Source organism: Loxodonta africana, chromosome 5, assembly GCF_030014295.1.
Source record: "Loxodonta africana isolate mLoxAfr1 chromosome 5, mLoxAfr1.hap2, whole genome shotgun sequence".
NCBI lineage: Eukaryota > Metazoa > Chordata > Mammalia > Proboscidea > Elephantidae > Loxodonta > Loxodonta africana.
In genome coordinates, this window is record NC_087346.1 from 156,299,130 (window position 1) to 156,314,208 (window position 15,079).

The following is a 15,079-nucleotide window of genomic DNA, read 5'->3' on the forward strand; positions in this document are numbered from 1 at the left end:
AAGGCGGCACCAGTGGCATCATTAGGGGGGTGCAGACTGCACCGGGTGACACTGTCAGAAGGGTGACACCACATAGTCCAGAGATATGTTCAAGACCAAACTGCACGACTTGAGCTGCTCCAGAAGGCCCACGCCTGCTTCAGCCATGTTTCCGAGGTGCTCTCTCCTGCCGCAGCTCTCGGTGTCTGCCAGGATGATTCACCAGCCTGGTGGCGCCGCTTGTGCCACTGCTGCTGCCTCCTGGACACCCAGAAGCCCACCTGTCAGCCAGCCCACCAGCTGGGATGCGTGAGCGGCAGAAGTCTTGCCAGCCCACGGCATGCTCAGCTGCTCCTTTTCTTCACCTCTATCAACATCTATTCATCTTGAAATGGGGTGGGGGGGGGGCAGTGCTCAATTTAGGGATTGCCCCTGAGCACCTGAATTGGGGGAGCACACAATTTAGAGATTGTCCCTGGGTGCTCATTACCCTTGCTACACACCTGCTCCTGGCCTGTGACATGGTCTAGGCGTGGCCGTCCCTGGCCACACATCAGAATCACCTGGGGACACTACTTTTTCATTCCAACAAAAGTATGTATTTAATACATGCATCAGGTCCAGCTCCCTCTGTGGCCTCCCAGGGGTGGGGGTGTATAGGACGTCACCTTTCCTGTGGTGAAGACATTGTCTGGGAGGCCCGAGCTTCCAGATCCTCCTGGATTTGATGCTAGAAATCGTTCAGCTCAGAGTTCCCTGTGCTGCTGCAGGCCCTGCTCCACCCCTCCATCACCTCCTCCCATCTCCAAGGCGCTCAGCAGAGGACCTGTGTCTACTCAGCATCGTTACTCCCAGGGCCTGGCTTCCTCGGCAACTTGTTCATAGTCATAATGGATCCCGTGTATTCTTGAAGTCTGCGTTGCACAGGCCGGTTGCCTGCAAGACTGTCCCCAGATCCCAAGTATCCACCCGATGGGATTTTTTTAGCCTATCAAGTCCTACACACAAGACACACACATGGTGTTGCCAATAGTGAAAGCTGTTTTAATTATTCATAGACAACATACAACAGGAAAAGTTCCATCACAGGGTCTTCCCTGGCTCCAAGCTGTCCAAGTGGGTTGGAAGTCCTCCACGGGGCCATGCTCTTTGCACTGTGGATAGAGAACCCCAAGGATCCTCCCCCATCCACTTTAACACCCTTAAAAAAAAAAAAAAAACACTGCTGTTGAGCTGATTCCGACTCAAAGTTTCCAAGGAGCGGCCGGTGGATTGGAACTGCCAACCTTTTGGTTAGCGGCTGTAGCTCTTAACCACTGCACCACGAAGGCTCTTGTATGTTTCACGGCACAGAGCATGATGCATGTTTTCCCACCTGATCAGCCTAAGAGGGGGATCATCAGATATGGGGGTGCCAGCCCTGCTGCTTCTTTAGACAAACCATTAAGCTTCATTGGTGGTGGTGCGACGGTTTTTCCGAAGTCCAAAGATGCCACTGGGGGAGGAATGGGAGTGATCAGAGCCTTTTGGGCCACGTAGAGGACTGCCTCCTCTGAAGTCCTGTGCTTCCTGTGGCCACAGGAGCGAAAGGAGGTGTGTCAGCTGCGATGTTCACCTCCCAGCTCAGGGAGGGCATCTTGTAGCTCAGACAGATGGTAATTCCTCTCCTTGTTCTGATGGTGGTTTTAAGACGTATTATTTCTTGTTCAAATTCTACCAGTGTCTGAGCTCCATACTTTGTCTCCTGGGAGAAGGCTTCCGGGAGCAGCTTGAGGTCTTCATAGACTGCCCATATTTTTCTCCCCCTAACTAAACTAAGTCCCCAGAATAAAAGAGTCCCCCAAACAAATGCCTGCCAGGACGTGAGTTTGAATTCTGTCCCAGGCCAAAGGTCTTCAGCCCATGGCCCCCGTGCTCCTCAGCCCAGTGAGGCATGAGAACTGGGCCCTGCACCCCTCTGAGCACTGGAGGGGCCTCCACCCTGGGCCACAGATGCTCCCGAAGACCATGATCAGAGTCAGGAAACTCTGCCTTCACGGCTAACCCTGCCCCTCCCTGCAGACACTGTTTCCGCCGGTGCTAGTGGCTTGGTTCCTTTCTTGTTTCCCGCTGCCGGTGGACAAGCAGAAGGGTGAAGATGGTGGGCTGGGCTGGGGTTCAGCAGACGGGCAGCGGTCCAGGGGATGTCCTGTGAGGCTTCCTTGCTGCTTGTGGACCAGTGGAATGTTAAAGATGGTGGGCTGGGGTGAGGGATCCACAAGTGGACGGGGGGACGCAGGGGATGTTTGGTGCGATTTCCCTGGTGCTGATGGACCAGCAGAGAGTAGAAGACAGCGGGCTGGGATAGGGATACACAGGCGAGTAGACAGCAGTCCAGGGGACAGTCAGTCAGGTTTTCCTGTTGCCAACTGACCAGCACAAGGTCAAAGATGGTTTCTGGGCTGGGTGTTCAGCGGGTGGACAGGGATCCAGGGAACATCCAGGGTGTTTCCCTGCCGCAGGTGGACGAGCGGAAGGTTGAAGACAGTGGCCTGGGTGTGGGGTCTGCAGGTGAGTGGGGGTCTAGCAGATGTCCACTGAGGTAACTCTGGTGACAGTGGACCAGTGGAGGGTTGAAGATGGTGGCCTGGCATGGGGGGTCCTCAGATTGGCAGGGGTCGGAAGGATGTCCTGTGTGGTTTCCCTCATGCCAGAGGACCATCAGAGGGTTGAAGATGGGGGACTGGGACGGGGAGGTCGTCAGGTGTGTGGCAATCTTTCTCTGTTGTAAGTGTACACTGTTCTTTCTCTGTTGTAGGCATGCAGGTGGAGGGTTGAAAATGGCCTGGGATGTGGGGTCTGCAGGTGGGTGGGGGTCCAGCACACAACTTGTGATGTTACCTTGCTGCCAGTGGACCAGCAGAGGAACAAAGGTGGTGGTCTGGGCTGGGGGTTCTGCAGGTGGGCAGGGGTCAAGCAGATATCCACTAGGTTTCCTGCTCCTGGTGGACCAGCATAGGGTTGAAGATGATGGGCTGGGATAGGGGGTCCACAGGTGGGTGGGAGACCAGGGGATGTAAACTGAGCTTTCCGTGTTGCAGATATGTAAGCGGAGGGTTGAAGAGGTGGCCTGGGATGTGGGGTCCACAGGTGGATGGGGATCCAGAGAACATCCGGTGATGTTACTTTGCTGTCCGTGGGCCATCAGAAGGTTGAAGATGATGAGCTAGGCTGCGGGTTCTGCAGGTGGGCAGGGGTCCCATGGATGTCCACTGGTTTCCCTGCTGATGGTGTATCAGTGTAGGGTTGAAGATGGTGGGTGGGGATAAGAGGTTTGCAGATGGGCATGGGTCCAGGAGACACACAGTAAGGTTACCCTGGTGGTGATGGGCCAGCAGGGGGTCAAAGACGGTGGACTGGGCTGGGAGGTCCTTAGACAGGTGAGGACCAGGGCAAGTTCACTGATGCTGGTGGGTGAGTGGAAGTTTGGAGACAGTGGGCTGGGCTGGTGAGTGTGTGGACACAAGGGGGTCCAGAAGATGACAAGTGCAGATTCATAGGTACCAGTGAACAAGCAGAGGGTTGAGGACAGCAGGCTGGGATGGGAGGTCCTCAGCTGGGCGGGGGCCCAGGGAGCCATGAGTGTGAATTCACTGGTTCTGGTAGATGAGTGGAGGGTTAAAGACAGTGGGCTAGGATGGCAGGCCCTCAGGTGGTATAGGAGACGATACGTGCAGGTTCAAAGGTGCCTGTAGATGAGTAGAGGGTCAAAGAGCGGGCTGGGATGCCGGGTCCATGAGCTGGTGGAAGTCCAGGGGATGATGTGTGCGGGTTCGAAGGTGCCAGTGGACTAGTGGAGGGTCAAAGATGGTGGGCTGGGCTGGCAGGTCCTCAGGTGGACTGGTGTTCAGGGGACAACGAGCCTGCGTTTGAAGGTGGCAGTGGATGAGGGGAGGGTTGAAGGTGGTGGGCTGGGATGGGTGGTCCGTGGATGGTTAGGGGTCCAGTTGAGGAAGACTGCAGGTATGTGAGCTCCCCAGACCACAAAGAGGGATGAAGGGGGACAGCAGGGTTTTGGCCAGGGGCCTGGGATAGGCCAGGTGTCCGAGGAGAGACTCCTCTGCAGAGAAGAGAGGGATGAGGAGTAGCAGTGCCAGCAGTGTGGCCCCCATCTCTCCTGGTCCAGCTTCTCTGTGAGACCACAGACCCTGGCCACCTGCCTCTTATACCTGCTGGGCTCCTGGGTGAGCAGATCACACTGGGGCCTTCTGATGTCACTGCAGCATCTCAATTCCAAGGGACTCCCCTTGTGGTGCCCTGTCTGGCTTCCTGATCTGACCCCCCATGCCCATCCTTCTCTCCTTCCAGTCCCTGCCTGTGTCCCAGAGGATCCCAGAGAGCAGGTGAAAGCGTTGGGTCTGGGTGCCATGTCCTCTCCCAAGTCCTGTCCCCTCGGCTTATGGCCACAACAGCGTTGCCCAGTGCTCCTCGAGGTGTGTCCTCTGGTATTCCACACCAGAATGTCCCTCCACTGCAGGGACACTCAGGACCCGAGAGATGATAGGCCATCAGCCTTTGTGAGGGAACAGAGATCACAACATCGGAACACCAGGTGGATTTTCTGAATGTGACCCTGGTACTTGACCGCCGTTACTCCCAATTGGCTGGCAGGAGCAGGGCGTGGCTGGCAGCCCCTCTGAGGAGCGATCGGTGGGGGGGTCCCCAGCCATGACTGTGTTTCCAGGGGCTCCCGTGTGCATTGGCTGCCCAGATGGCCAAATCTGAGGTATGTCACAGCCGTGTGGGGTGCACATTCCAGACGTTGGGCACAGCGCTCTGCTTGGCATTGAAGACAGTCTCCGTAGCGGTAATAAATTACAGTGAAACATAATTTAGAGTAGAGATTAGTGAGCCTCGGGGATATGAAGTATCCTTGTGAAACGACAGAGCCTAAGAGCAGAGAGAGATTGGGACATGGGATGGATTGTATAGAAGGGAAAATGTGGGCAAAAAGGAGCAGCTATTCAGGGAAGTCCCCTCCCTACCACTAGGGGGCAATGCAGGCTCTTCTGTGCTGCGATCTTGGGTCCCGCCTGGGCCTCCACCCTCTGTCCAGAAGGTCCACCAGGGTGCAGGAATATGACAGAACCACCTCAGGCAAAGGCCATCCAGCCTGCCGTAAGCTTGCGTAGACCCCTCTGCGACCCCAGACCCGAACCACCAGAGGTTCGCCCGCTGTCTGCCTGGCCTGCCCGCCTTGCCTTCGGGGCCCGAGGATCTGTGCTCGTCTTAGACACAGTTGTCAGGGGTGCAATCTGCCTTCTCTTCCAGCTCAGGGCAGGGGGTCCCGTTGTTGGCGGGCTGCACGCGGACGTAGCGAGTTCTGCTCTTGGCTCCCAGCCTCCCACAGCGACCTTCGCACAGCCCCCAAGACGACCACAGGGACACCTCGCAGTCCAGCGGCGTCTGTGGAACTGGATCAAGCACAAAGACCCAAAACATGAACACTGGTGTAACGGAGATGCTTAACAGAGACAGAAGGACCCCCCCCAGCCCCCCCTGCCACCCATGTGTATATACACCATTGCAGCCCGCGGTCAAACACATCACAGCCACATTGTAGAGTGAGCTACAAAGTGGATGTTACCAAAAGCAGCCTTCTAAAAGACAACCGGCACGACTTGAGTTTGACAGTGTTATCCTGAAGTCCGGACGGTGTGCCCAGTCTCAGCGGCGTCTCGGCCTTTGGGCATGAAGTCCGGACGGTGTGCCCAGTCTCAGCGGCGTCTCGGCCTTTGGGCATGAAGTCCGGACGGTGTGCCCAGTCTCAGCGGCGTCTCGGCCTTTGGGCATGAAGTCCGGACGGTGTGTCCAGTCTCAGCGGCGTCTCGGCCTTTGGGCATGAGGTCCGGACGGTGTGCCCAGTCTCAGCGGCGTCTCGGCCTTTGGGCATGGATGAGCTGTGGGCTGCGGTGAGGTCGGCTTCTCTGACAGCAGCTTAGATCGACGCAGACATTGTTCCAACAACTGCTGGATTCCTCAAGGGCTTGTTTGGGTTGTTCATCTCCATCCGTGGGGCTCAAACATTTCCAGTATAGATTTCCCATCTGTTTCCAGTATTGTCATAATAAAAATACTCAGGTTTTGTTATGGTGAAATCACCTTGTCATTTCCCTTTTTCCAAAGGAAAGTGGAAGTGCCTCTTGTGCACACCCCGTGCCGAGCCGGTCGGTGAGCAAGGTGTCTCGTCGCCTCTGTGTCGTGCCCGGCGGAGGTGGAAGCACGCTTGTTACCAAAAAAAAAAAAAAACCGGTTGTGGTGGAGTCGGTTCTGATTCACGGCGGCCCCATGTGTGTCAGAGCAGAACTCAGTTCCCTAGGGTTTCAGTGGCTGATTTTTTGGAAGTAGGTCGCCAGGCCTTTCTTCTGAGGTGCCTCTGGGTAGATTTGAACCACTAACAGTCTGTACCACCCAGGGACTAGAATTCCATTTCTGCCTTTTAGATTCGCTTAAAGCACGTTTAACTCCGTCAGTCAACACAACAGGGGCCATTGCCTTCCCCCATCTCTCAGCTATCTCACTGTCCTGGTTGGACGTGGACTCCCTGGTTAAAAGGCTTGATTCTCCCAGCATCCTGTTCCCAGCTCGGAGGTAACAAGGAATGAGACCTCCATAAGTACGTCATGAGTGTCTGAGGAAGTCAGGAAGGAGAGAAGGTATGTGAAGAGGGGAGTCAGCGGGAATCAGAAAGGCAGTGCCTGCAGTGTTTTACAGTGACGCCCCACACCGCCCACTGAGACCCCAGCATCCAGCCAGGTCCACATCTGGGGCAGGGGTGGAGCCGGGTCCTGCAGCGGCCCTCGGGAGCTGAGGCTTTGGAGAGACTGTACAAGAAGCTGTGTCTAGAATTGTGGCTGAGTGTGAGAGCACAGGAGCCAGCCTGCCTGGGAGTGAACCCCAATGTTTCTTAACTCCTACGATCAAATCAGGGTAGTCATAGCACCCGCCTCGCTGGCCTGTTAGGAGGTTCACCTGAGTGCTTGGGAATCAAGTGCCTGATACGCAAAACCAAACCAAACCCGTTGTAGTCGAGTCGATTCCGACTCGTGGTGACCCTGTGTGTCAGAGCAGAACTGCTCCATAGCATTTTCTTGGCTATAATCTTTATGGAAGCAGAAGCCAGGTCTTTCTTCCATGGCAGCACTAGGTGGTTTGAACTGACCACCTTTGGGTTAGCAGCTGAGTGCAAACCATTTGTGCCACCCAGGGACCTAGCACACAGCGAGGGCATAATAAGGGCGAACCACTTCAAGGCAAAGGCGGATGGGAGCAGCTGTGTGCAGCGAGGCAGCGAGGAAGGCCTGCATTGCAAGCTAGCTTTAGTGTTGTCACAGCAGAAGGCGCAGTGGCCTTCCAGTCCTTTGTGCTGGCCTCATGGATGAGTGTGCACTGAGAGCCAGGCCATCTGGGCCCTGTGTCCTCTGGGACTCACAGTGGATGGGAGAGACAGGGTAGCAAAGGTGCACATCCCGCCTCCCCCACAACGACTGTGATGGGCACCAGGAAGCTGTCAGAGCACCCGACAGGGACCTCTCCAGAGCCCTGAGGACATGGTGGCTATGGGACCCCTGCAGCCAGAGAAGCAGGTCAGCTCTGGTGAGGTAGGCGTGAGAGTGGGGCCCAGGACAGCGTGAGGGAGGACAGCTCTCAGAAGGGGCCAAGAGGGAGTACGAAGGCCAGCGGGCCAGGCTGCAGCCTTCATTCTAGCAGACATTCTAGGGGCGCCCGGGACAGGTTTGAAGCAGGGTTTGCCTTCTTCCCAAGAGCCTTGGGTGCTGAGTGGAGGATAGATGAAGCCCTGTCCTGTCTGGGGACATCTCCTGGTGGAACCCTACATGCTGATTAGACTGCCACTTTACTGTCTGCAGGCTGTACCAGGCTCCCTGACCAAGCTCCAGCCACCTCCCACCCGAGAGAGCACCTTGGCGCACACACCCACACTGTAGCTCGCTCTGTGTCCACAGGCTGGACCTTCCTCCTGGCATGTCCTGCCGCTGCCAGCACCCGCTCCTTCTCCCAGCCCTGCAGTGCATGTCTGACTGCACCTCTCTCCCACCAAGGAGAGTTGGTCACCCAGTTTTGTGCCACAATGGCCTGCCCTCACCTGCAGGGGCAGATGCCACACCTGTTCTAATGGTACGCTCAGAGTTTATCTTCCTGCCAGGCTGTGCCTTCCCTGAGGATGAGGACCACAGCTCTTGTATCTGGTTCTCTGGCTCCCAGCACATTTCCTTCAGCCAGGTGGCCTCACTTACTCCCAAGGTGGCCTCACTGTCCCACTGGCTGAGCTGAGCTGACCCTGACCAACCCTGTGAGCCCAGGTGGAGGCCTGCCTGAGAAGCTCCCAGCTGTCTGAGATGGACTCCTGTGTCCTGCCTAAATCCAGCCCTTGCAGGGAGCAGGGTCTGCTGTAAGTAGCAAGAACAAGGCGGACTGGCCCCACCGCTAACGAGACTCCTCCGATGTGGGTCGAACCCAGATCTACCACAAGAGATACCTGTTGTTATCATGTGCAGTGCCCTATGCAACCGATTGGATGAAGTCCTCTTTCACTGGGGGCGCTTAGGTGTCACGGATGTGCAGCTACTCCTGCCCTCTAGTGGTGGTGCATTGCCAGGTCACCCTAAGTGGCAGACTGTCGTTGAGTGCACATGGGCTTCTCCAGTCTGTCACGGGGCCCGGTGTCCCGGGATGTGGAGGTATTCCAGGAGCCGCTGGTGGGAGCGTGGTGGGCAAACAGGCCTTCACTGTGCAGTACCCAGCCTGCACACCACCAGGCCACCGGTGCTCAGCCTCCGGCTGACACTCACGAAGGGGTTCAGCCGGATGCTCGTGGCTGCTCACCCTGCCTCAGGTGCGCTATCAGCCTAGCCCCAAGCCAGCGGGAAAGGTCACCTCCATTGGAGTGAAGCCCTGTGACTTCCCACAGGAGCTGGTGTGTGAGATCTAGCCCACATCCAGACACTGAAGCCCAGGTCCTGTCACTGCAGCATAGACGGGCTCCACGCAGCCATGTTCTCATCCTTCCCTGTTAGCAGGGATGTCTTTGACTGGGCCACTGCTTCTCAGAGCCTGTCTCAAGTTGACTGTTAAGATTCACTTCTGACCGCAATCACGAACAATGCTTCCATTTGCATATTTTGTGGAACGTTAAAACTATTCACTTCAGGGTTTGAATCAACCAAATAGCAAATCTTTTAGAATTATGTTAATGAATGCTCCAGATCCCCTAATTTTGAAATTGCTTAAAGAGACTCAGGCTTTTTTGAGCCAAAGCACAGGCGGTCCCACTGGGGCCTGAGGAGTGGTTTGTGGCTTCAGGCATCTGAGCACCAGAGGGTCAACACTCTCCTGGTCAACCCACCTGTGATTAATACCCACCTCAAGCCCCTGCTGTCATGCCTGTCTCGGGCAGCTCACACCTGAGGGAGCCTGGTTTCCAATCGGAGAAACCTGCTTTCAAAGAATCCAAGGGCATCGTTGCCCAGGTCTTCACCTGGAGTGCCTTGCGGGGGCTCCTGCCTCCTTTTCCCCATTACACAGCGGGGCCGAGTGAGGGCGGTGGTGGTGGCTGTTGTCAGATGCTGTTCAGTTGCCCCCAGCTCATGGCGACCACATGTGACAGAGTAGAACTGCCTCAGAGGGTTTTCTAGGCTGTAATCTTTACGGGAGCAGAGAGCCAGTTCTTCCTCCTGCAGAGCTGCTGGGTAGGTTTGCAATGCCAACCTTTCAGTTGGCAGTCGAGCACTTAACCATTGCTCAACCAGGGCTCTTGGATGTGAGGGTGACCCGTCTCAAGTCCACAGACTTGGCAAGTCATCTGGTTTAGCTGGCTCTCTGCCCTACCCCAGAGGGTTGGCGCTTGGACGCTGTATTTCTGTCATGAGGGCTTGCCTCACGCCAGCAGATGTGCCATCTTGGACATGGCGCTCACCTCTCTGAATGTCAGTTTCTCTTCCATGGCAATAATAATGCTCCTAAAGATTACCTTAGGGTTGACAGGAGATCTCATGCTATGAGGTGCCTTACAGCGGGGCACAGTTATTGGGCTGCTGCTGTGTGCTCTGTCACAGAGCCCTCTGCACCGGTGCCTCGGGGCACCCACAGGCCCCGGGACATGAGGAGCCCAGGGAGTGAGCACCGCGAGCACCGCAGTTCCCTGAGAGCCTCCACTCTGGCCTGAGCCCTGGGCATGGCCACGCCGGAAATCCTGCATCTTAATTGGAGGGAATGAGAGGTGGGCGAAGGTGGGTGCTCAAAGCCATCTCCAATGCCCTCCTCCTCTCTGCTGATGTATCGGTATTCTTGAGGGTTATGCCCACCCACCACGTGCATTACCTGAGAGGGTGTCGAGAATCTCGTTACCCGTGCCGGCCAGGTCCTGGGTGGGCAGGACGAAGGTCCTGGAGCTGTGTGGAAGCCGCACCAAGTTCACTCTGGCCATTGGGGGCAGGGACTTCAGCCGCGGATAGTAGAAGGAGTTTGCTGGATGACTTGGGAAGGAAGACGTTATCTGGGATGAGAAGAAGAGAAGGAGTTGGCACAGAAACCCCAGAGCCCACCTGCCAGCGCCCGCAAGGCTCCCAGGTGCAGAAGCCTACAGCGCCAGGTCCATGGGCCCAGCAGACCCCAACTGGGGTCTGCACAAGCGAGCACAGGCAGGACGGCTGTGGTTCCTGACCTCTGGGGCGCACTCCTCGGGCCCACCCCAATCCTCAGGCCCCACTCCAACAATATCCCACCGGGTGGGCTCACAGACTGCACAGCAGAGATGGGGCTTACCAGCCACGTGCTCTCATCTTCTCTGTGGCCCCACAGAATGAGGGCTTCTGGGAACCAAGACCAGTCGGGGCAGCGACCACCTCAAGACCCGGCAGGGGAGGTTGGCCTGAAGCCACATTCCTGCACTGTTCCTCCAGAGCTACCGTTCCTACCCCCAGGACCACGCCCCCCCACACCCCTTCATCAAGGACGCTAGAAACAGGGGTGTCTTCTAAACTCACAGCAGATACCAGAACGCCCAGAGAGCACTGTTAACACAGACTTGCCCTGCTCGGCGTCCTCAGGCCTTTGGGCAGCGTGGACACAGGAGGCCTGGCTCCCCTGCTCCCTGCCCCCTCCTGAGGCTGCACAGCCAGCGCCTGGGGTGGGGACTCCTCGAGCACGTGCAGTAGATTCCAGGACGAAGGGTGGCTGCCCCACTCACCTCAGTCACTGTGTCCTGCGGGATGGTCGCAAAGTTGGGGGAAGAGAAGGTGAAGCCACTGTCTGTGCCAGCGTCGTAGGGAAACAGGTCCAATGAGACCTGGTCCTTCCAGCGGTCTCCCTCGCAGAGATCCAGGCTGTCGATGCCCACAAACCAGTCGGGGCTGGGCACGATGCGCACCACGAAGGAGACCTGGGGCAGCCGGGACGCGGCACACTGACCCGGCTGACCACCGGGCAGGGAGGCTGAGCCTCAGCTCTGCCCTCACGCCTACCCAGAGGCACCTGAATGGGCTCCCTTTATGGGCTCCCTTTGCCCTGCACCGCCGCCCCACTCCCTTGGCACGGCCGTGGCCCCCTCACCAGCGAGTGCCTGGCGTGCGCCTCCAGCTCTGCGGAGGTCTGCCCCGTGCCTGTGGGGACAGCGGGGGCCGAGAAGACCCCGTGCACACTCTGGATCTTCTCGCCGGCCGCCTCAATCTCCTTCATCAGGGCCCAGGCCTCGCCCCTCTCAGCAAAGTCCCGCAGCCCGTTACTGACATATTCATTCTTCTTCCACATGCTGTAGTCAGAGCTGTGGGTGGCCCCTGGGGACAGAGCAGCCCGGGGAGTGGCCCTCTGAGGCTGGAGGCCCAGCTGGCCCCCTCGGGGCAAGCCCTTTGGCCCCCCGCTCTCTGAGTGAGACCTGTGTCCCCACCTCACCCTCTGGCTGAGAGCTGTGCTCCCCCCCATCCTCTGGGTGAGGGCTGTGCCCCCCCACCCTCCGGGTGAAGGCTGTGTCCCTCTGCCACCCCCTCCCCCACCCTCTGGGTGGGGGCTGCCTGCCCCCCCCGTGAGGGCTCCATCCCGCCTCTCCCCTCCCCCTTTCCTTCCCCCTGTGAGGGCACCAGGGAGCACTGCCCCCCCCACTGTGCATGAATGGTGAGATCTGCAGCTGTTCCTCCCTGGGCCCCTTCACCTGGCTGACCGGCCTTCCCAGAGACCAGCCACCGGCCCCTCACCATGTCCCTGGGGCCAGGGATCACTGGCACACCGCGGGCTGAGCTTTATTTCCTGCACGGATGTAAATGGAATGGGAGCTGCCCTTCAACCTGAAGTGCTGTACAGCTGTCAGGGCTGACTGCGTGTGTGTGTGTGTGTGTGTGTGTGTGTGTGTGTGTGAACAGCCGGCTCTGTAACCCTCCCTGTGCTCCCTGTGGACTCCAGGGGCTCTGACAGCCCAGCCTGGCGGGGAGAGAGCTCTCACTTACCCAGCAAGGAAGACCACTGCGCAGGGGGCCTGAATAGAGGGTACTGCTTGGGGAAGGCTGTCTGGCTCCACTTCCCCATGAAGGTGATGCTGTATCTGGCCAGGTGCCGGGCAGTGCAGCCGGGCTCTCCCTCCAGAGGTAGGCCAGCCACGGAGCCCAGTGTGGCCAGGAGGAGGGCCCAGGAGGTGGCAGGCATCAGGGTCCCCATCGCCTGTGAGCAGAGAGGGAGTGTCACATGCTGGCCCCACCCGTCCGCAGACACTCCCTGAGAACCAGGCCTGTAAGACCTCAGGCAGCGCAGACACCAGGAGGACGCTAGGTGGCACGTTGGGGCAAGGTGCTCTGAGGACACCCCCAATGTGCCCGCACTCCTCTTGGTGCTCCCCACAACTCTCATCTGGCAGAAGTCTCAGCAGATCTATCGCCCTGGATATCTTACCTCAGGCTAGCTAACGGTTCTGCACAAACAGAAAGAATCCCTGGCTCACTGTGGCTGTGAGGATGACAACGCCACCTCCTTTGCTAAGGACTGTGGGCTACAATTGCACTTGGCAGCTCCAGGGGGTGGCCTCAAGGAGTTACACACAGCACACGCGGCTCCGTGCCCCACTGCTGAGGCTGCAAACCGTGCAGATTGCTGACCGCAGAGCAACCTTGGAGCAAAGCGAGCAGCATGCTGTCCCCAAGGACTCCAGAGTAAAGCTCGGCGGTGGCCACTTCCTGGCTGGGGTTCCTTCCCTCTGGGCTGTTGCAGGTTTCTGGTCTGAAGGGTCGCGCTCTGGGTCTGCGCATCTTGGGGGCAGAGGTGCGCGCAGTACTCACCAGGAAGGAGCTGCAGAGCTGGCCAGCAGTGGGGCTGGTCGGAGCAGAAGCCCTGAACCTCCTCTTTGTGCCAAGGATGAGGACGGCACCCGCCTATGAGGCTGTGGCTCCTCCTGCCACCGCACTCCAGCACTCAGTTCCCGAGAGAGGCAGGGGGCCAGGGGAAAAGGCTCTTTAACCAGCAGCTCCTGGCCCAGCGTGGCTCCCTCGGGTGCTGACTGAGCCTCCCACCCTCCAGAGCACTCCTCCAGCTCCTCCCGAAGACTGCTGAGCTCAGGGCCTCCTCCAGAGTTGAGCTCACTCCCCTCCCTCTGCTCCTGCCCAGCCGCACCCCTTCCTTTGTCTTCCCTTCCTGTCCTCCCCTCCCTTCCTCCCCGCCCTCTGCCTTTCTCCTCTCCTCTCCTGCTTTCACAGAGTCCCCTCTGGGGCGACTGAGCTCCTTTGTGCTCCTGGACAGTATGTAGGCCCAGCCTCTGGGCACAGTCTCTGAATTAAAGCCAGGTGTCACACCTTTCTGGGCAGGGTGTGACCTGAATGGCTGGCCTATTCCTGGTCTGATGTCAGCTGAAGTATTGGATGTGGGCTGGGACAACTGCCAGGGGTTCCCGGCTGGGGACATCTCTGGCCTTTGGGGCTCAGGGTTTCAGCCAGCCGGTCAAACACAACCACCTCTATCCCACCGCAGCCTGTCACTTCCACAGGAGCAGCCAGCCACACTGCCCCAGACGCCATCCTGACGCCGACCCTCCTCTTCCTCTTTTGGACAGAACCACGTCTGGGGCAACGAGTTCAGGGAGCCAGTGATGAGACCAAGAAAGGGCAGCCATCCTCCCTTTTGCCCATGCCAGGCTTCAGACGGCTGCAGGGTGGCAGGTCTGTGGACCAGGGACAGGCAGTGCACAGATGGCGTGCCCCAACAAGCCTGAGCCCACTGCTCCAGGGCCCTGGGAAGAAAGGGCTGTAGGGATCTCAGCAGCTTTCCCCTCCCTTAGGTAGAGTTACTGGAATGGGTGGCTTGTGGAAAGCCATCACCAACATATTCTGAAGTTTATCACTGCTCAATGTCAGAAAAATATTTATAGAAATTGTAGTCACGGAATCTCCGAAGTTGGAGGGCCGTAGAGAGCGTCTTGCTCAATAGTGCTCAGCCCTCATTGGAAGTGCCCACGGAGCTTTCAAGCTCAAAAACACACGCACACACTCTCATTTGGGAACCATGTTAATGCTTCCTATATTCAAAAAGAGATAGGAAGTAGATGGAACCAACAAGGATGGGATACAAACCAAATGACCCAACCTGTATTCCGTATCAATAAGGCAACCATGCAGAAGTTAACTCTTGAATGCAGTATTTAGACTCTGTCCTCAGGCTAAAGACAAACAGAAACTCTAAATCAGGAATTCTCGAACTTTTTGGCCTCAGGGCCCCGCTAGGCTCTTAAAAGTCCCTGAGGACCCCAAAGAGTTTTCGTTTATGTGCATTACGGCTATCGATACTTACACGTTCAAAATCATGATAAATGTTTAGAATGTTTACTGATTTGCTTAAAAAACAAAAGTAAACCTATTACATGTTAACATAAACAGTATAAATATTTTATGAAAAATAACTATATTTCCCAAAATAAAAAAATCTTAGTGAGACTGGTGGCCTTGTTTGACATTTTGGCAAATCTCCTTACTGTCTGGCTTAATAAGGGACAGCTGGGTTCTCGTATCTCCTTCTGCAAGTAGCCTGATAAACTTCACTGTCTTAGTGGAAGTCGGGAAAGAAAGTCCAGCCT

At 57.1% G+C, this 15,079-nt stretch overlaps 1 protein-coding gene across 1 annotated transcript; it reads right to left on the reverse strand.

The window, feature by feature from the left end:
• Positions 1-924: 924 nt before the first annotated feature.
• On the reverse strand, positions 925-12,851 carry SPON2 (spondin 2). The gene is made up of 5 exons (XM_064286119.1): positions 12,474-12,851; positions 11,587-11,810; positions 11,225-11,416; positions 10,357-10,531; positions 925-5,432 (listed from the first exon to the last, which is right to left on the reverse strand). The coding sequence occupies exons 1-5, from the start codon at positions 12,679-12,681 to the stop codon at positions 5,248-5,250; spliced, it is 984 nt and encodes a 327-aa protein (XP_064142189.1). The 5' UTR covers positions 12,682-12,851; the 3' UTR covers positions 925-5,247.
• Positions 12,852-15,079: the final 2,228 nt, after the last annotated feature.

Excerpts from the sequence above, each read along its gene's own strand:
- SPON2 (XM_064286119.1), bottom strand. The coding sequence starts at position 12,681 with ATGGGGACCCTGATGCCTGCCACCTCCTGGGCCCTCCTCCTGGCCACA. Across the intron at positions 11,811-12,473 it reads GCAGTGGTCTTCCTTGCTGG|GGGCCACCCACAGCTCTGAC; the intron begins GTAAGTGAGAGC and ends CTCTGTCCCCAG. Across the intron at positions 10,532-11,224 it reads CGCAGGACACAGTGACTGAG|ATAACGTCTTCCTTCCCAAG; the intron begins GTGAGTGGGGCA and ends TTCTCATCCCAG.